Below are 19,864 nucleotides of genomic sequence, written 5' to 3' on the forward strand. Positions count from 1 at the left end.
TATATACTTACAGGTGACTGCTCTAAATTTTCATGCAAGTAACGCTGAGTCCGCTTCACAACAGACACATCTGCTCCCAAGAAAGGAATGGAATAACTGTTGAGTTCTCTGCAGTAAGAAATTGGCCACCTGCAAGACAGACCCAAGTTGCAGCTTTTCCATTTACAGTGACCACAACTTTAACTGGGAAATTTCTGAATAAAAACCTTAACTCTTGCTGAGGCAATTAGTGGTAACAATAATGATGGCAGATCTGCTCTTCATTAAAATTTACTTTAGTATTCATCCTTTGTTCTCTACACTTGCACCCAAATAAGTGAAAAGTTAGAACACTAGTATTCTTCATACCATGGGCACTTAACACATACATAATTTAACCATGTTTTGTACCCCAACAATTTCTTCAGATAACGATAAAAAGAACACTCATTTCAATAGCCAAACTCTGAGTTCAGGGTTCTCATATATAAACACTATTAATATATTGATTAACATACATAAGATCATCACATTTTTATTGCATAAAATTTAACTGATGTTTAATTTTGATACTGATAGTGAAGAGTCATAAAACTAATTTTTCCCAGAATCCAAATGTATTATTATATATGAAGTAGTTAAACTTAGTGTAACATATTAATTATATTTTATTTATCTTTGAAAATAACAGTGAACTCACTATAACAGTCTCCAGGCTTTTTTAAGAGCACATGCTATTAACAGTCAGATAAACAACAATATGCTTAGATAACCTGAAGAACAGATTTTGAGATAATATACCTTCTTTTCAATTTTGGTCCAACAATTGGGACAGGCTTCATATCTGACTCATTTCGTAGCTTTTTCAAATTACTCTTATCTCCAAAACCATAAACTGCTGACTTCCAGGTACCATCATGAACACACAACCCCTAACAAAATAATTCAAGAGTTAAAGAAACATGTAAACTCATACAACACTGTAAATCAACTACACTCCAAAAAAAATTAAAATATTAAAGAAACATGTCTTAAGGGATAATTACTAAAATGCAAAACGAAGTCATTTATAATTGATACAAAGAACACTGCCTCTTATTTGAGCAAGGCATAATCTCTAACTCAATAATCTTGAGATGAGTTTTTATGACCAGCTAGGCAGCAGTAACATTCACTAGTACAATCATATTCGCTGTTTACATCCTTTTTACATACTACATATTTATAACACATGCCCTTTCTTCTTTCCTCCTACCATCATTTATCTTCTTTTTAACAAGCCAGTGAGTTTCACTTCATCATTTTCACTTAACTATCACTGATTTCTTTAAGCAGGAAAAAAGAAATAATAAAATCATCAGAAGATTCATGTTTTCACAAAACAGCTTTGATGAAACTGAAAGGTAGAGAGATACCAATCTAACTTCCATTTTTTTACAAATTAATCACTTCTGTTTTGCTAAAACTAAAACAGAGCTAAAAGTCTTCCAAGTTTAATTTGGGAAACTATTCTCAATCTGTACCTAGCCAATTTGACCTATTTGCAAAGATTTCTTAAAATCAGGGGAAAACAGATTTTTTAAAAACCTAAGAGTATCTTCTTGTACAAATAAGCCATTAAAAAGACAAAAACTACAACTCATTTAAAAAACCTTTTATTTTGCTATAAAATAGAAAAGTGCACAGAACATAAAAGCATAATTTAATGTAATTATGAGGCTAACATCTATTTAAGCCCAGAAAGCCCTCCTTCTTTCCTGCCTTTGTGATAATCAAGAAAAATTCTTGTTTTTTTTTTTTTTTAATTTTACCACCTAAGAATTCATTTCTAGACAGTGTAGTAAATTTTGCCTGTTTCTAAATTTTATAGAAATGGAACCATATAGTGTATATTTCTTGAGTTTTGCTTCTTTTGTTCAAAACTGTGATGTCAGGATTCATCATGTGTTAGAAATACCTCTTTACTTTGCAGCTGACCTTAACATTTTCTTAATGGTGTCTTAGATTAAAAAATTACTCAATTAAATATTTTTGAATGTATACAAAAATATTATACAGCATATTAGAAATTTTCTGAGAGGTTTTATAAGTTCTCATCACAAGAAAAAAAATTATAACTAAATATGGTGATAGATATTAACTATCCATGGTGATCATTTTGTAATACATACAAACACTGAATCTGTTGTACATCTGAATAGTATAATGTTATATGTCAATTATACATCAATAAAAATAAATTAATAAAATAAAATATATTTCTGGGCAAAAAGAAGCCATTCCCGACCTTGAGGCCATGAAATGCCACCTTCTAAAAGCTTAGTGTTTTGCCTTATTCATCAAGGTCTATAACCCATCTCAACTTGATTTTGTACACAGTGCAAAGTATGAGTCCAATTTCATTGTTTCTCCATACCCATCATCTTCCGAAGAGACTCTTTACCATAAATCAAGTGCTCATATATGCACAAACTACTTTGAGCTCTTTATCCTGTTCTGTTGACCTATTGCTATCTCCCTGCCAATATTACACTCTGACTTGATATTCAAGAGCATTGTTCTACCTTATTCTCCTTTAAGAAAGTGTTGTCTATTTTCAGCCCTCTGCATTTTCATACACATTTTAGAACTAGTTTGTCAAGCTTCACACTAAAAGAAAACAAGCAAAAAAAAAAAAAAAAAAACCTGTTTGGGATTTTGATTGGAATTATATGGGATTATAAATCAATTTAAGGAAAACTGACATCCTGACAAACTCGAGTATTCAAATCGATGAATATGGTGGATTCTCATATTTGCTTGTCTTTAAGGTCACTCAATAACATTTTATAGTTTGCTTCAAAGAACTCTTACACATTTTGTATCACTTATTCTTAAGTATTTGATCATTTTAATTTTTTAAAGTGCTGGCTGCAATGGTTCTTTGTTGCAGCACACAGGCTTCTCACGTTGTGGTGTGTGGGCTTCTCTTGTTGCGGGGGCCGAGCTCTAGAGCACACAGCCTCAGTAGTTGCTATGTATGGGCTCGGTTGCCCTGTGTCATGGGGATCTCAGTTCCCCAACCAGGGATTGAACCTGCGTCCCCTGAATTGGGAGACAGTTTCTTAACCACTGGACCATCAGGGAAGTCCCCTAGTTCTTGATTTTTTAATGCTACTATGCTGCGGCTGCTGCTGCTAAGTCACTTCAGTCGTGTCCAACTCTGTGCAACCCCATAAATGGCAGCCCACCAGGCTCCCCCATCCCCAGGATTCTCCAGGCAAGAACACTGGGAGTGGGTTGCCATGTCCTTCTCCAATGCATGAAAGTGAAAAGTGAAAGGGAAGTCGCTCAGTCATGTCCAACTCCTAGTGACCCTATGGACTGCAGCCTACCAGGCCCCTCCATCCATGGGATTTTCCAGGCAAGAGTACTGGAGTGGGGTGCCATTGCATGGTCTTTTTTTCAAAACAATTCATTTTCTAACTGTGGCTGGTATATAGAAATGCAACTGATTTTTATATTTCTGCTTTCCATTCTAGTCTTCTAGCAATAATAAAGACTCAAGTGGAATTAAACAAAGAAAAGAAAAACAATAAAGTCAATGAAACCAAAGTCAGTTCTTTAAAGAAATTCATCACATTGAAAAACCTTTAACTGGACTGAGAGAGAGGGAGAGGGCTCAAATTACTAAAATCAGGAATGAAAGAAGTGGGATTACTAATCTTACAGAAAGAAAAAGGAGTATAAGGAAATACTGTGAACAGTTGTATGCCAAACAAATTAGATAACCTAGATGAAATGAACAAATTCTTAGAAAGATACTGTTATGGATCAAATTGTGTCCCTGCCCCAAGTTTGTATACTGAAGGCCTAACCCCCAGCACCTCAGAATGTGCCTTATTTGGAAATACGGTTGTTGCAGATTTAACTAGTTAAGTTGAGGTCATACTGGAGGAGGTGGACCCCCCAACCCAAAATTACTGGTGTCCTTATACAAAGGAGAAATCTGGACACGCACACACATCATGTGAAGATGAAAACGAGGTCTGAGTGATGCATCTACAAACAAAGGAACACCAGAGAGTGCCAGTGAACATCCAAAGCTAGGAGAAAGCATGGAGCCCCCTCACAGTCCTCAAAAGAAACCCACCCTGCCAACATCTTGATCATGGACTTCTAGCCTTCTAGCTAGATCTGGCCTTCTTAAACACTGTTTCCCTTGTTTAAGCAACCCAGTCTGTGGTATTTTATTACGGCAGTCCTAGGAAACTAACACAGACACAACCTACCAAAACTGACTTAGGAGTATAGAGAAAATCCTAAACACCTGTAAGAAGTGAAGAGACTGAATTCTTGTTATCTCTTCACTGATTTCTGGTGTACAATTTCTAGACTGTAATAGTATTATAGCCTGAAACATACAGCGATTGGCACACTATTTCTGTAAAAGGTCAAACTAAGTATTTTGGGCTGTGTAGGCCACATATGGTCTCTGCTACACATTCTTCGTTTCCCACTATAGCTCTCTAAATATAGTAGAATTATTCCTAGCTTGCAGCCATATAAGAGCAGGCCGGGGCTGACACCTGCACTGGAGCTGCGCCATCCGGTATGGAAGTCATTATACAGCATATATGGAAACCTGCATCATCGTGGGAAGATGTACTGGACAGCACTGTCTTGAGAACATGATTTCAATCCTCGGATATTCTTTGAGTCGCTTTATGGTCCAATACATTGTCTATAATTCAATTTTTACGTAAAGTAATAAAGCTTAAGGGGAAAAGCAGGAGAAGGAGCAGGAGGAAACCAATCCTGGGCCAAGGGATGCTTCTTCAAGAGAGTTATCTTTGTCCATCCTTGGGAAATTAAGGCTTCATATTTTGCTTTAAGGGGAATGAGAAGGAGCTGCATTGAATCTGATGTTTTCAAATCTTTGGTCCTGATCAAGCCCCAACTTTGAGTCCTTATAAAAACAGGACTTAACAATATTTATTGAGTGATTACTAAGTGCCAACCACTGTTCTGATTTATATTCATTGACTAATTTAATCTTCATAACAATTATATGAAGGAGAAAGTATTATCATTTTGTATTACAGATCATCTCCTGCTGCTCTTTCAAAAGAAGCCTCTTTTTTTTTTTTAGCTCTACTTATTTTCTCATTATCTCCCTATAGTGGACATCTGTTTTTGTCAGTTCTACACTGGTCCCCTGCAGGGAATTTTTAATTCTGCTACCCTGTCTTCTACTTAGAAAACTCTCTTTCCTATTTGGAATTTGTTCCATGGTGTTCAGAAGGGCTTGGCCCTATGATTCCCCCTCCAAAGGCCCATGACCCAGGCCTGGGCTATCTGAGTACTCCATTATACCCCAGGTCTCACTGTTTGGCTCAAGAATGACCAAATAACCCAATACTTGAGTTGACTCATTGGAAAAGACTGTGATGCTGGGAGGGATTAGGGGCAGGAGGAGAAGGGGACGACAGAGGATGAGATGGCTGGATGGCATCACTGACTCGATGGACGTGAGTCTGAGTGAACTCTGGGAGTTGGTGATGGACAGGGAGGGCTGGCGTGCTGCAATTCATGGGGTCACAAAGAGTCGGACATGACTGAGCGACTGAACTGAACTGACTGAGTAATCTTCCCTAATTTTGCATACTCAAACTCTGCCAGCTGTCCCTGGGAGATCATGAACCTTAAGTACAGTGTATATCTGCAGCCACCAGCACTTCCCCACCATTGTGAGAACCTACACTGAGGAACACAGAATTACTGAAGAGACACGAAGAGGACGAGGGGTAAAAATGAGTTCTGATAACATCCAGAACATCCAGATCCAACCATACTGTTTACCTGCAGACGTTTGGTTACAAGAATCAGTAAATTCTTTTCTGTTTTGTTTAAACCAGGCTGAGTTGGCTTTCTGTAACTCATGCTCCCCAGAGTTCCAGACATGTCTTTCAATCTCATTTCTGTGCTTTTGCTTTAGGTTGCTGCCTCTCATCTTCCAAACGCTATGCACCTTTCAAGGTTCAACTTAATAAGGCCTTTATGAGGCACTCTCAAATTACTCAGTCCCACTATTACTTCCCTTCGCTCTGATACTCTAGCGGATATGATTTGTAACACAAATTTTAGCATGTTTTACAGAGTTCTTTGTGTTCACCAATCTGAACCCATAATCCAAAGGAACAGACCCATTACTTAAAACATGCACCATACCACCCCACAGTTACATCTTGATTAAACTATTTCCTCTCCCTTATCTACATCTCCTCAGCATCAACCTTTAAAATTCAGTGCATATCCCAGCTTCTCCAAAAACTCCATGATTTCTGGCTTCCCAGGTAGATGTATTTATTCCCCAGTCTCAGAATCCTACAGTATTTCACCTGACCTCTTTAATAACAATTCTTGTCTCCTGCTAGTCTAAGTTATTACCTCTTTAAGGGTCTGCTTGTTGTTCATTTATATGTCACACTATCTTGCAGTATTACATATACTTGCATTACACAATACCTGAAATACTGAGTATTTTTTTTAAAGAGAACAAATACTTATGGAGCCTTAAGTATGGACACAGAGTTGGGTTAGACACTATTAGCAATAAAAGTACTACCACAAAACATGGTCCTATCCCCAAAATGCAATATCTTATGTTCCCAAATAGACCATAAATTCAGTAAGATTACATTTACATCATATATTTCCTGTATGGCCACAAGAGCATCCAACTCCAAATTAGGCACATAATAAAAATGCACTGATTTGCACTAAGGTGATAATTTTCTAGGGTGACAACATTTCACCACATAACAATGACAAATGCTTAGTGTTAGGATGAAGGTAGCTCATTCTAATATAAAGAATTGTGCAACTGTTTTAAATAAATTCTATTTTAAGTCAAAATAATTCTCAGCAATTTTTAATTTTTAAAATTAAATATAGTGACTTTCATGCACTAAAAATTACAACTGTATATACAATTTAATTAATCTAAATCTTTTTAACAGGCACGTATCATTTCCAAAATGTTTTTTCATATTAACACACGAAACATGTGACAGACAAAAACTAACCTCAGGTCCTGAAGATATGGTCAGGAAACTTTCCACAGCAGTCAGTGTACCTAAGAGAGGAGGAAAATGGTAAAAGTAAAATCAAATAAAAATCTATTAACCCGGGACAAGTAATAATAAGCTATGCCTATTCATTTAGGAAACATTTTTACTAAACTTATAACTGATATAATCAGGAAAATCTGTGCTATAACAGTATTATTAGCTTACTGTAAACAGATTTAAGGAGTGGCTAAAGCCAGACAAATTATCAGAAAAAAAGTACTTTAACATAAACTAACTGCTGGTACTGACAAAATGTTTTCTAGCAGTCAAACTGACACTGCAAAAAATCTCTTCCAATAAGGCAACAATTTAGCTCATTCATTCTGGAAGCCCATCAGTTCTCAAAATGACACGTATGGGAATTCTTCTATTTTCCAATATGAAAGCTTTCAAGAAAGCTCATTAGTAGTGACTTATAATAAATGTACAGAAACCCTACCAAAGTGGGCGTTTGTGATGGCTTATTAAATACTTAAAGTAAGGCTGTTTAATTGAAATAAAAATGTACAGAGTAAAAATAAAAGTAGAAAACTAAGCCCAGAAAAAAAGGGGAGAAATCAATTATATTAATCATGAGGACTAACATATATGTAGAGTGGTTAAGAATTTAATTAGTCTTTGAGCTTACTGAGAGCAGTAAGACAAAAGAAAAATATAATGGGCTAGCTAATTCTCAAAATGTGATAAAATGAAATACATCCATTTCTTAAGAGAGAGTATTCCCAGCTTTAATTCCAAGAGAAAATTAAAGCATTAGGCCTTTGAAAGCTGACAATGAGTAAGGTAATGAATAACTATGTCATCCATGACGATGTTACACCAGAGAAGAACTAAAGCCACATAAACATCTTGCTTAACACAATGAATGTCAAAAAGCAGTAGCCAACATCATACTTAATAATGAAACACCAGAACCATTCCTAATAAAGAGAAGGGCATGAATTGAACAACTTTAAAATATCTTGACAAAACCAAAAATAAATCATTAAAGTCTAGCTCACTGGAGAGGATTCTGAGAGCTGTTAAGAGAATGTATTTCTTAAAATACTACTTTAAAAGTAAAAAAGGACCTATCCAAAATAACAACTACTAAATATTTAAGAATGACCTCAATGAGAAACATGTAGGAACATCATGAAAAACAGTCCAAGCTTTTTTAGTAAATGAAGATTTTTAGTAAGTTGTTTTTTTTTAAAGTGATAAACATGTTTTATTTTCATTTACATGAAAGGAGATAAAAGAAGATTTTCACTTTTACTAGAAACATTAATATTACTATACAGTACGAACATTACAGGTCACAGGAAGTGAAGTGGCTCAGTCGTGTCCGACTCTTTGTGACCCCACAGACTGTAGCCTACAGGGCTCCTCCATCTATGGGATTTTCCAGGCAAGAATACTGGAGTGGGTTGCCATTTCCTTCTCCAAGTAAGTTTTTTAATAAATGTAAATATACTAGATCCATGGGTTGGAAGACTAAGTATTTTAAAGATGCTCAATTCATGCCCTTTTCTTTATTAGGAATGGTTCTAGTGTTTCATTAATAAGTATGATGTTAGCTGCTGCTTTCTGACATTCACTTTCTGACATTCACTATGCTGCTTTCTGACATTCACAATTTCTAAAAATCTAAAATCAGTAAATGGTATGCATGTGCATTACATTTGTTGAGCTTCGGTTTCAAAGCTACCTCTCTAACATAAACTGGAACACATTCCATCTTTTTAAGCTCTGGAATGATTTATACAGAACTGGACTTACGGGCTTCAGATCATTTTCTAAAGGGACATTTTTTTGTATATGTATGACATTAGCAACTTCCATTGTTTTACTACATTAGTAATTTTTCCCATTCTTATTGTCTCCATTTTTATACATGAGCTAAAAAAAAAAAAAGATATCAAAAACTTTGTTCAATACTTCCTAGCTTCATTCATTAAAAAATTAACACTTTTCAATTTAGTATGATACTTTAAGATGTAGTAATTGCTAAACAAAGCAAGTTTGAATTTATAATGCTTGCTAAAAAATTTTTCCACAACTAGATTTCCACAACTATAACCACAACTAGATTCAAAAAATGGAGAATTCCTTCCTTTAGAACACTTATAGTACTATCCATACCTCAAAAACCAATAGTGTCAGTAGCATTTTCTAACATGCAGAGTTATATTAAAACAAAGTATGTGTTTTAATATTACCCATTAATAATTATGTTTCTTTTCCCAAGCAAATTTGAGTTCATCACAATTACCAATAAGAAACCACTCTATTTTAAATTTCATTATTGCTTATTGATCAATAATTACCATTCATTTTATTTCTGGTATATATTACTCCCAGATCTGCTGGAATGGAGTCAAAGCCACTGCTTCCAATGATATAAACCCCCTTTTCTGCAGCTTTCTCATGATACTTCCAATACATTAGTTCCAGAAACTAAAGATTCAAGACAAAAGATCTAAATCAGAGCTACACAGAAACATCTAGATCAATACTAAAAAACAAACCAATTAAAAAGCAAATTTAAATTTAAACAATTTAAAAAACAAAGCAATTAAACTGTGAAAATGCTAACTAAGATGCCTCTGCAGTAAAACATTAACTGTGAAAATAGTCCGCACTTATTCAGCAAACATACCTACTCTGTTCCAGGTGAGAGATATGCTGATCTGAATTAATTCATTTTTTAGAACTATTTTTAAATGTAAAAGTAATTGCTATTATGAAAAATTAATATAAAAATATACAAAGAAAGCCAAACAAAGCTATCCCAAATCACATCTTCCTGATGAACATCATTACAAACATCTATCTGTGCACATACATACATAAACAGAAAGATAAGAATGGTCAGAAAGGAGGGGATGCAAGAAGGTTAACGTCTGTTCAAATTCTTTGTCTGTTTTTTAATAATTACTTTTTTAAAACAATTTTAGATTTACAGGGGAAAAAAATGAGTAGTAGAGTGTTCCTAGGCACTCTGTACTCAGCTAACCCTATCATTTAATCTTTCACATTAATGTGTTATAATTAATGAAATGTACCGATCTTGATACATTATTACTAACTGAAGTCTATACTTTGTTCAGGTTTCCTTTGCTTTTACCTAATGTCCTTCTATCCAGGATCCCATTCAAGATACTGTTCTACATTTAGCTGTCATGTCTTAGGCTCCTCTGGCTGTGACGGTTTCTCAGACTCCTAGCTTTTTATGACCTTTACAGTACTGCCCAGGTAGAATGCCCCTCTACTGGAATTTATTTCATGATTTTCTCATTACTATAGTGAAGTTATAGGTTTTGGGGAGGAAGATCACAGGGGTAAAGTGCCATTTCATGATGTCATATCAACAGTATATACTATCTCACAAATATATGGTTACCAAAGCGGGAGGGAGGGTGGGAGAGAGTGATAAATTAGGAGTATGGGATTAAAAGATACACCACTAATCTAAAATAGACAAACAATAAGGATTTACTCTATAGCACAGGGAACTATATCCTATAATAGAAAAGGATCTGAAAATACATATAGCTGAAACACTTTGCTATACATCTGAAACTAACACCATATTGTAAATTAACTGTACTTCAATTAAAAGAAAAGAGTACATACTATCAACATAATTTATCACTGTTGATGTTGACCCTGAATACCTGGCTGAGCTAGTGTTCTCCAGTTTCTCCACTGTAAAGCTTGTCTTTTCCTTCTCCTTTCCATACACTGGAAGGAAGTGACTGTGTGCAGCCCACACATAAGAAGGCAGGTGTTATGTTCCCCCTCCTTGAGGGTACAGAAGCTACGTGAATTACACGGAATTCTTTTGCACAGGAGATTTGCCTCTTTTCCTCTCTTGCCCTTTTTTTAAACTGAGTTACTTAAATTTGCATTTTCGGTGTACACACTTTCTGGATCACTATTAGGTTTTTTTTTTTTTTTAATTTTTTTAAAATTTATTTTATTTTTAAACTTTACAATATTGTATTGGTTCTGCCATATATCAAAATGAATCCGCCACAGGTACTATTAGGTTTTGATACCACATTTATAGTACTTTACAAGATAACTTGGAAGCTTTTCACCATTTTCTTTGTTCTAGAATATTTTAAGTAAGAGTCAGTTTTTCTAACATTCATGCTTCTGACTTCTTCTTGCATCAGTCTTGGTAACTTACACTTTCTCAGCACTTTCCAGTATCACCAACTGATAAGGTCTAAGTATGTATATACTATACTGGCACACTGATGAAGGACTGAGATTATAGGAACATAGGAGATTATAGTTATAAAGGAACTAGTGTAGCTTTGTTCTTATACTACTCCACTCCCTGCAGTCAGGCAAACCTCAATTCAAGTCCTAGCTTTTCAACTTAATGGTTGTATGACTCTGAGCAAGTTTTATTTTAATTAATTCTGTTTACAGCATGCAGTAGTTATATAAATCAACACATACTACACACAAAGGCTTTGAAAGCAATCAGGTTGTTGGGAACAAAAGCGAATACCTTATCACCATGCTCTCCTTCAAGCTTTTAATGAAATACCATCTTTAAATGCTAGGGAGGAATCATTCATTACCTTCTAAAATATGTCCGCAAAATTGCACCATTTTTCATGTTCCCTTTTCATTTTACATACCTGAGGTTCTCCAGAGATGTCAATACAGCTAGTTCCATTTTCAATACATGCTTTTATTACAGGTTCTCCATAAAATCGGTACTGGGAGAATAAACAATACCAACAGTTTAGTCTTACTTGGCAAGCGTAAATGAAGGAATACCATTGAGTTTTGGAGGTACAGTCTTGGTTATCAAGAAATCAAATATGAATAGTCTAAATAGAAAATGAGAAAATAATATAACTGCAATATACTGACATTCACTATGTAAATAAAGGACTGATGGAATTATCTCTAACTGAAGATAAACTTGGAAGTTTCATAGAATCAGTGACTCATTTGAGTTGAATTCTGAAGAACAGTAAGGATTTGCCAGGAAAAAGAAAATCCAAACACAAGAAAAATCATATGTAAAAGTGTAAAGAAGATGTGTGAAGTGATGCTCAAGATACCTGAAGCTCAGAATATTTGAGAGGGAAGTGTAAGAGATGAGTCTGGAGAGAAATACTTGGGCCAGATCAGGAATGACCATAAGTGACATGCTATCAAGACTGAACTTTATCTTTTCTGCATTGCTGAGCCCTCCTGGAGGATTTGAAATAGGACAGTGATGAAAAATTTATAGTGCAGACCTATCACTCTGCCTGTGACATTAGAAAACAAAACTTATGGCAAGGAAGAAATGAAGGACAAAACTAAGAAAGGGGAAGGATTTACTAAGGGTGAGATACACTTAAAAGAAATGATTTGACTTCCTGATTAGCAGGACACGTAGGCCAAAAACCAGTGGCTGTATTAGACAAAATAAAGAAAAATAGGATAAAGAGGTTTGGAAGGGATAAGTTTAATCTCGGACATAGTAGATAATCTGAGTGATTTTATCTCCCAAACTATTTGTTGCTCAAACTCAAGGAATTGCACATTTTAAAACTGTATACAATAGTTAATACATCAGAGTCAGTCCCATTTCAAAAGAAGCATGATGAATTTTTCCTTTTGAGGGTAGGGTAGGAGAAGAACAAGCTCCCCTGCTTCTCTCATTCCTCACAGCAAAAGATGGAGAATGGAGATGGTCTGCTTCTTCTAGACTTTAAGAAACTGGCAAAGGGACACTTAAAAGACAAGTCAGGGCACTGCAGGGACTGACCTTTTCAAGTAGGTTACAGGCTCCTCTCTACCTAACTCCACAGCCTCATCTCCACAGCCTTCTCTCCCCCTTCTTAAAAACAGCAAAAGACACTGGAATGACAGGACTGGGAAAGTGTGTTTAAATTCTAGTTCATCCTCTGCCACTAACCAACACTAAAATTACTGAAGCACTTCACCTCTGAGGCAACACAGCGTAGCGGAACTAACAAGGGCTTTCAAGGCACCAAGAACTAAGCTCACATTTTAAAATCCATCATCTACTAAATTGTATGAATTTATTTACACATCACGGACATGGATTACTATACTAATATACATTTTTAAACATACATAAAAGTCAAAGGTCTTTTCTTCTTGTACTCAATGGATCATCTTAGGTAATATTTACACACATCCATTTGAAATTCATTTAGTGACTTCCTTGGCCTCCTGATTATTTTACCCCCAAATATCTCAAGTTACCAGTAGTCTACTTGTGTCAGAGTCACCTGGGCCCTCATTAAGCCTGCTGGTTATTCAGTCCCACCTCAATGCCCTCCAGTAAGAAGTTTTCTGGGGTAGACTCCAGGAACCATCATTATATATAAGCCTCACTGGTGACTCCAATGTACATTAGAGGTAGAGAATTGCCTCCCTAGACATTCTCCCCAGAAAATCTCACCAACTTTCTGGATTTCAATTAAAATATGTACGCTGATGACTTCCAACTCCTATCTTCAGAGCTGCTCACTGATGAGGTTGCCTCATCTGCAGCTTCTGTCATAAAATTCAGGATCCACAAAAGCACAGAACATTTGGCAAAACTAATTTCTCTTAGGCTTCATTTTCCTTCCTCTATTTCCTCTTCATCTTGATTTTGTCACTTATTTACAGAAAATAATTCCATTATAATTCCATTACATATTTCCTGTCTTAACTTAAAAATATCTAGCATACACCTCAGTTTCAATACATCCAAAATCAGATTCATCATCTTTCTCTCAAAAGCAGTTTTCCCCTCTCCACTTCCGAGCACAGAATACCATAAAGAATAATGCTTAAAAGTATTCATTCAGTCATTTTCTGTATATTTTGACATACTGCTTGTTTATAAATGCCTGATTAGTTCTACACATATCATTTAGTTCTCACGAAAAAGACCCTCACAAAGTAGAGAAATGGGTCTTAAAAAATACCTTCAAAGAAACAAATTATGACACCAAAACTAGCAAACTGGCATCTACCCTGGGAGAATAATCCATATTACAAAGTAAAAACAACCTTCAGAGCAGAGGTTAAGGAGCAGAATGTTTTGGAGGCAAAAAGCTAGAGAAGACTGTAAACCATCCAACTGGACAAACATCCAGAAGGTAATTAGATCCAGCAGTCTGGAGTTTAAGGGGTAGGTTTTCAGTGGAAATAACTTAAAGTAGGCATCATCAGCATACAGACAATATTGAAAGCCATGGATTTCTAATCTTTCTGACTATGGCCCTAAGAAATTCATTTCACAGTGACTCCATACACAAATGTTACCTGACATGAAAGCTTCATGAACCAATACTTACCTTTATTATGTGTAATTCATCCTATTTTCTACTTCAGTCTATCTGATTATTTTCTTTTTATTGCCTAGTCTTAATCCACTGAATTGATTTCACAAGGTTTAAAAAATATTGGCCCAGTTACAATTTCTGTTTGGGGTAATGAAAATGTTCTGGAAATAAAATGCTGATAGTTCTATAAGACTGTGAATGTACTTAATGTTACTAAAGTGTATACTTAAAAATGGTTAAAATGCTAAATTTTATGTTATATACATTTTACCACAATCATAATCACATTTAACACTGGTCCAGCAAATGTAAACAGAAGAGAGTTTCTAAGGCTTAAGCTCTGAGGCCTCTGGCCTCACAGGAGGATAAAATGCTGTGGGGTTGGGGAGGGGGACTAGGAAAGGGCAAGAATTTAGAAACTAAATGAAGAAAGGAAAAAGTGATCAACTGGAACAAATGCTGAGAGGCTTGACTAAGAAGAGCAATGGGAACTGACAACTGGATCTGACAGGACAGGGATGTCGGCAGAGTAGTCTCATTGAAGGCCTAAGGATAAAAGCCTGACGAGACTAGAGAGACGAGAAGGTGAGGAAGAGAGACAATGAGTAAAGAGAAGTCTTTCAAGAAGTTTTGCTAAAAAACAGGCACAGAAAAATGTGAGTAGTTAGAAGGGTATGTAGAACTAAGGAAAGTTTTTCTATAAATGAGAGATATAATCCCACATTTATCTGTTGAGAGGAATAATCCATCAAGATGGAAAATTTGATGATAACAAGAACACATGTAACTATAAACCTGTAACTATAAAGTCTTTGAATATGGTGCCCAACAGAAGCAGGGGCAGTTTTTCCTCATAAAAGGAGGTAAGGCAAAGTCAAGGTATAATGCGATAAGTAGGTAGTATAAATTCTCCCGACAGGCAGGGAGAGAAGGAGGGAGAAAGGGAAGGAGAAAGAAAAGAGACAAAGAAAGGAAGAAAGTTACCAGGTAAGAGAGAGAAAAAAGGAAAAACAGAATAGGATGTCAACAGTATGAGAAAAATGAAGTTATAAAACTGTTGCTTCAGAGAACAGAAGAGGAAATAGCCTAGGGAAATAGAACTGCTGGAAATACTGAGACTGTACATGAGGTTTGTAATCACACATTTTAAGCGGGACCAGTCAGCATCATGATGGATTTTTCTCCAGCCACGCTGGGTTACACATGTTCAGGTAAAGAGTAAGCAGGGAGCTGGAACAATCAGGGCTCAGGTCTTTCCAGAGTATGCGGAAGGAGGGACAAGTTGGTTGAGGATGTATATAAGACAGTGATTCAAGCAACAAACCACAGAGCCACATTCTAAGCTAGTTAAGAACAAAATAAATTGAAATAAACAATAGAAATTTGTTTTATTTTATGACAATCAAAAAATTTCTGGTTTCATTTAACAAAATTATGAACAATTTCCTAAATGCTTTGACAATTAGGATTGCTTCCTCAGATCAGTAAATGTCATCAACATTCACCATGTTACACAGACCACAAGTATCTCTTTCTCATCCAGGCCAACAGCAGCAGCTAAAGGTTCTCTTGTCAAAATATCTGGACCCAACCACTTCTCTCCCCCTCTAACACTCCTACTCTGTCCTTGGCTTGCTTGTATCATTCTATTCTTGGTTCCCTACCATCTATTTTCCTCTCAGAAGCCAAAGAATTTCAAAACCGTAAATCAAATTATGTCAACCTGCTTTCAACCGTTCAATAACTTTGTCATATTTAGAAGAAAAATCCAAACCCCAACCTTGACCTTTCAGACCTAACCACCTAGCTCCTGCATATCTCTCCAATCTAACTCCCCACCTCTCTGCCCTGTTCACGCCCAACTACACTGGCCTCTCTCACACTCCTCCATCTCTCCAAGAACATGCTCATCTCACGACCTTTGTATTTGCTCTTCCCTGCAATCCCCTACCCTCCAATACACACACGGTTTATTCCCTCACTGCATTCAGGTCTCTCTGCAAAGTTCCTATAGAGACTTTCCCTGACCATCCACCCAATAGAGACTGGTGTGCCAATCTTTTTCTCTCTCTTCCCTGTTGTATTTTTCTTTAAAGCACCTGTCACTTACCCACTATTATAACATTATTTTTCTGTCTCCTCACTGGACCATCAGCTCCATGAGAGATTTTCTGTGTATTTTCTATATATATATTTCAATAAATATTTATTGAATAAATGAATGAGTCCTTTTAAAATATCTTTCTTTGTACATGCATTAACATATACACTGGTACAGCAGTACACAATGCAATTTTAAAAATAAATAAAAAGCAGATTGTGGGTACATGCTCACTTTTTTAGTTAAGGGGTATATAGCACACAACAATTATAGTTGTAGCCACTAAATAAAACAGCAACATTCCTAGAGTCTAGTGTCACTCTCTCTTTCAGGAGACTTTGGTCATATTCATTTGCTTCTCGTGAGAAGTAAAAACTCCTCGTAAGGGGTTAATGTCCTCAATCAATTCTTCTGTTCCTTGCCCTTATGTTTCTCTGGAATACAAAATACCAGATTCTGCTAGAAATGAATAGATTTTTTGTTCTGATACAAAGAAGGGCAGATTACTTACTGGGCCTACACAGTTGAGGACAACTGTTGCCTGTTTAGCCATTTCATCAAGTGAGGCTGGATTAGTGATATCACAAATTATTATTCCAACTTCAGATGACAGTGTCGGTCTTCCTGAAATAAAGAATAAATCGTTTTAGGCAAATCCCAATACAGTATTAGATCTCCCAGATTCTCCTTTCATAATAACAAGTGATGGAAAATGTACTAAGAGCTAATTCTTCCTCTCAAACAAAAGATAAAACTGTTTTTAACCAGGTAATTTTAAAAAGGGAAAAGACTATGAGGAAAATGGAGTTCATACGAAGGGTTAATAAAACACGTTGCTGTTGTTTAGTTCCTAAGTTGTGTCTGACTCTTTGCAACCCCAGGGACTATAGGCTACCAGGCTCCTCTGTCCATGGGATTTCCCAGGCAAGAATACTGGAGTGGGTTGCCAGTTCCTTCTCTGGGGGATATTCCGGATTCAGGGATCGAACCCTGTCTGCTGCACTGCAGGGATTCTTTACCACTGAGCCACTGGGGAAGCTCCCTAATAAAACAACTTATTAACGTTTAAAAGAAAATCTAACATAAGGAATGTGTAAATGACAACTCTATGTAAAATGCCAATTTTACAAGTTTTCAGAAGATGATTTTCCTGACTTCCTCTGCAGGAAGAATTATAAATGTAGTTTCTTATCTTCCCTTAGCTCAGTCATGTCTGACTCTTTGCGACCCTATGGACAGTAGCCTATCAGGCTCCGCCGTCCATGGGATTTTCCAGGCAAGAATACTGGAGTGGTTTGCCATTTCCTTCTCCAGGGGATCTTCCCAACCCAGGGATCGAACCCGGGTCTCCTGCACTGCAGACAGATGCTTTACCGTCTGAGCCACCAGGGAAGCCTATTAAATAAACTACATATGATAAAATTATAAGGTGGAGGGGAGTTAACATTAACATAACGAAATAAAAGAGGATTGACGTGTAAAACACAGTCTAGGGAAGAACATTCAGGTTCATAATAAGGAAATAACTGAAATAAACTGAATCAATAGAGTAGGAAGGTTTCATGGGTCAAGGTGTATTCCCTGCAGTAACTTGATGTGTGCATTATAAATGGTAGCCAACTAGGCTGTATCCGTACCATCTTCTTGAACAAAAAAAAAAAGGAGGAATTTTTAAAAGGAAATTTTAATAATGAAAGTATTTCTTCTGGAAAAGTAAAGAAAGACCAGAAAGCTCTTTGGGAAAGATTCTGTACTTGGTAGTGGTAGCAGGAGAGTTGTAGAAGAGTCAGCCTACATGCTATCTCCTGTACAAATCACAAACAAAATAGGTTCCAAATTCCCACCATAACAGGACTCTGTGTAGAATTAGAAGGAAGTGAGATGAAGCTTAAACAGAAGAATGAAGAATATCCAGAACTCTAACAGGTGTTATTTGTCTGTATGAAGGGGCAGTAGGGTGGAAAATTACAGTTAAAAGCAACTGACTCCTCACCTAAAGGTCTCCCTGCAATCCGAGGGCCATGATATTAGGGTGTTTGTGTGTATGTGACTCTCTCCTCCTCATCTGAATCCCAGCATTTAGGATAGGACCTGACATTTAAAAGACCACTCAATAAAAAAATGTTTCAATGAATGCAGAAGGAGTAAGTAAACGCCCAAAACAAAATCACACCAAAAAAATTGGGGACGGTTTAATAGAGGGACTGCTGGAGAATTCTTACAAGCAAAAATGAAATTAAAAATTAAAGCCACAACAATGTTATCATTAAAAGTCCTAAGCTTTCTCTCCCATTTCCAAAACCCGGCAAAGAGAGTACAAACAATGCTGAAGAAGCCAGTGCTCTACCGTTCTATCCGATCAAGTATCTAGAACTTCCAGCCCTGCAACCCTGGAAACAGGGTACAAGGTACCCCTGGCTCTAGAGGGGTAGGGAGCAGAATGGAAAAATTAAAGTTCCTGTTTCGCCAGCGGGGATTCCGTAAGGGGGAAAATGAAGGGGGGATTTCTCTCTTTTTTGTTTTAGTAAATGGGGAAAAGCTCTGACACCATGTGAAGCATCGCTCTCTTCTTCCTGACCTCTAGCAGGTTTGGGAACCTCGAGGGGCACCCAAGGGAGAGAAGCGCTCATTTAAGGCGACGGGAACCCCTCAGCCGGGAAAAGGGGGCTCGTGGGGGTGAGAGCCGCGGCGGCGGGGCCGAGCCCGAGGTCCCGGGGCGTCCCAGCCTGCCCCCTTTACCCAGCTTCATGGCAGCCCTCTCCAGCACTCGCAGCAGCTTCTCCCGGGAACGGCCCGCCACGGCCCAGGGCAGATGGGAAGTTCGCTCCGGGGACACCTGCTCCCGCGCCACCTCCTCGGTCACGAACTGGCCGGTAAAGCCAGAGGCGCCGAACACCACCAGGTGGAAAGGCCTCTGCTGGGTCGCCATGACGAACCCACAGCGATGCAAGACCCGGGGCGGGCTGAGCCCACGGCGCCTGCGCCTCAGGCAGCTACCACAGTACCGGGCGCAGCAACCGACTCCGCCGCGGCCGCTGCGGTCTCAGCCGCCTGCGCGCCGCGCTCCCTAAGTCTCGCGCGCGCAGCCTCTCCACAGCCACGCCCACGGCCCCGCCCACGCCGTGGGGTGCCCAGGGGCTGCCACGCCCACTCCTCGCGTGTGTTCGCTGCCCGCGAGGGTTTTGTGTTTCCCAAGCTTCCCAGGTTGGCGGGAGCAGACGGTGACTATCCTCCGACCTGTCGATGGTCTGGCACAGCTCTGACCCCCTTAGGTGTCGCATCTTTTCGCTCTTCCGTAGGCTGGAGGGGCGGCGGCTGCAGCCAGTTATTCCTTTTTTTTTTTTTTTTTGGCGAGAGGATGCTGCTCA

General features: G+C 37.6%; 1 protein-coding gene across 1 annotated transcript in view; it reads right to left on the minus strand.

Annotated features, from left to right (window-relative positions):
• SCCPDH (saccharopine dehydrogenase (putative)) overlaps nt 1–19,570 on the minus strand; it is a 29,999-nt gene extending 10,429 nt beyond the window's left edge. The window contains exons 1-7 of the mRNA XM_061382437.1: nt 19,236–19,570; nt 17,008–17,120; nt 11,732–11,812; nt 9,401–9,530; nt 7,047–7,096; nt 781–911; nt 12–129 (exon numbers count right to left, since the gene is read on the minus strand). Coding sequence (XP_061238421.1) covers nt 12–129; nt 781–911; nt 7,047–7,096; nt 9,401–9,530; nt 11,732–11,812; nt 17,008–17,120; nt 19,236–19,425 — 813 coding nt within the window. The 5' untranslated portion in view covers nt 19,426–19,570. The remainder of the gene's footprint in view (nt 1–11; nt 130–780; nt 912–7,046; nt 7,097–9,400; nt 9,531–11,731; nt 11,813–17,007; nt 17,121–19,235) is intronic.
• Nucleotides 19,571–19,864: the final 294 nt, after the last annotated feature.

Source organism: Bos javanicus, chromosome 16 (genome assembly GCF_032452875.1).
Source record: "Bos javanicus breed banteng chromosome 16, ARS-OSU_banteng_1.0, whole genome shotgun sequence".
Classification (NCBI taxonomy): Eukaryota; Metazoa; Chordata; class Mammalia; order Artiodactyla; family Bovidae; genus Bos; species Bos javanicus.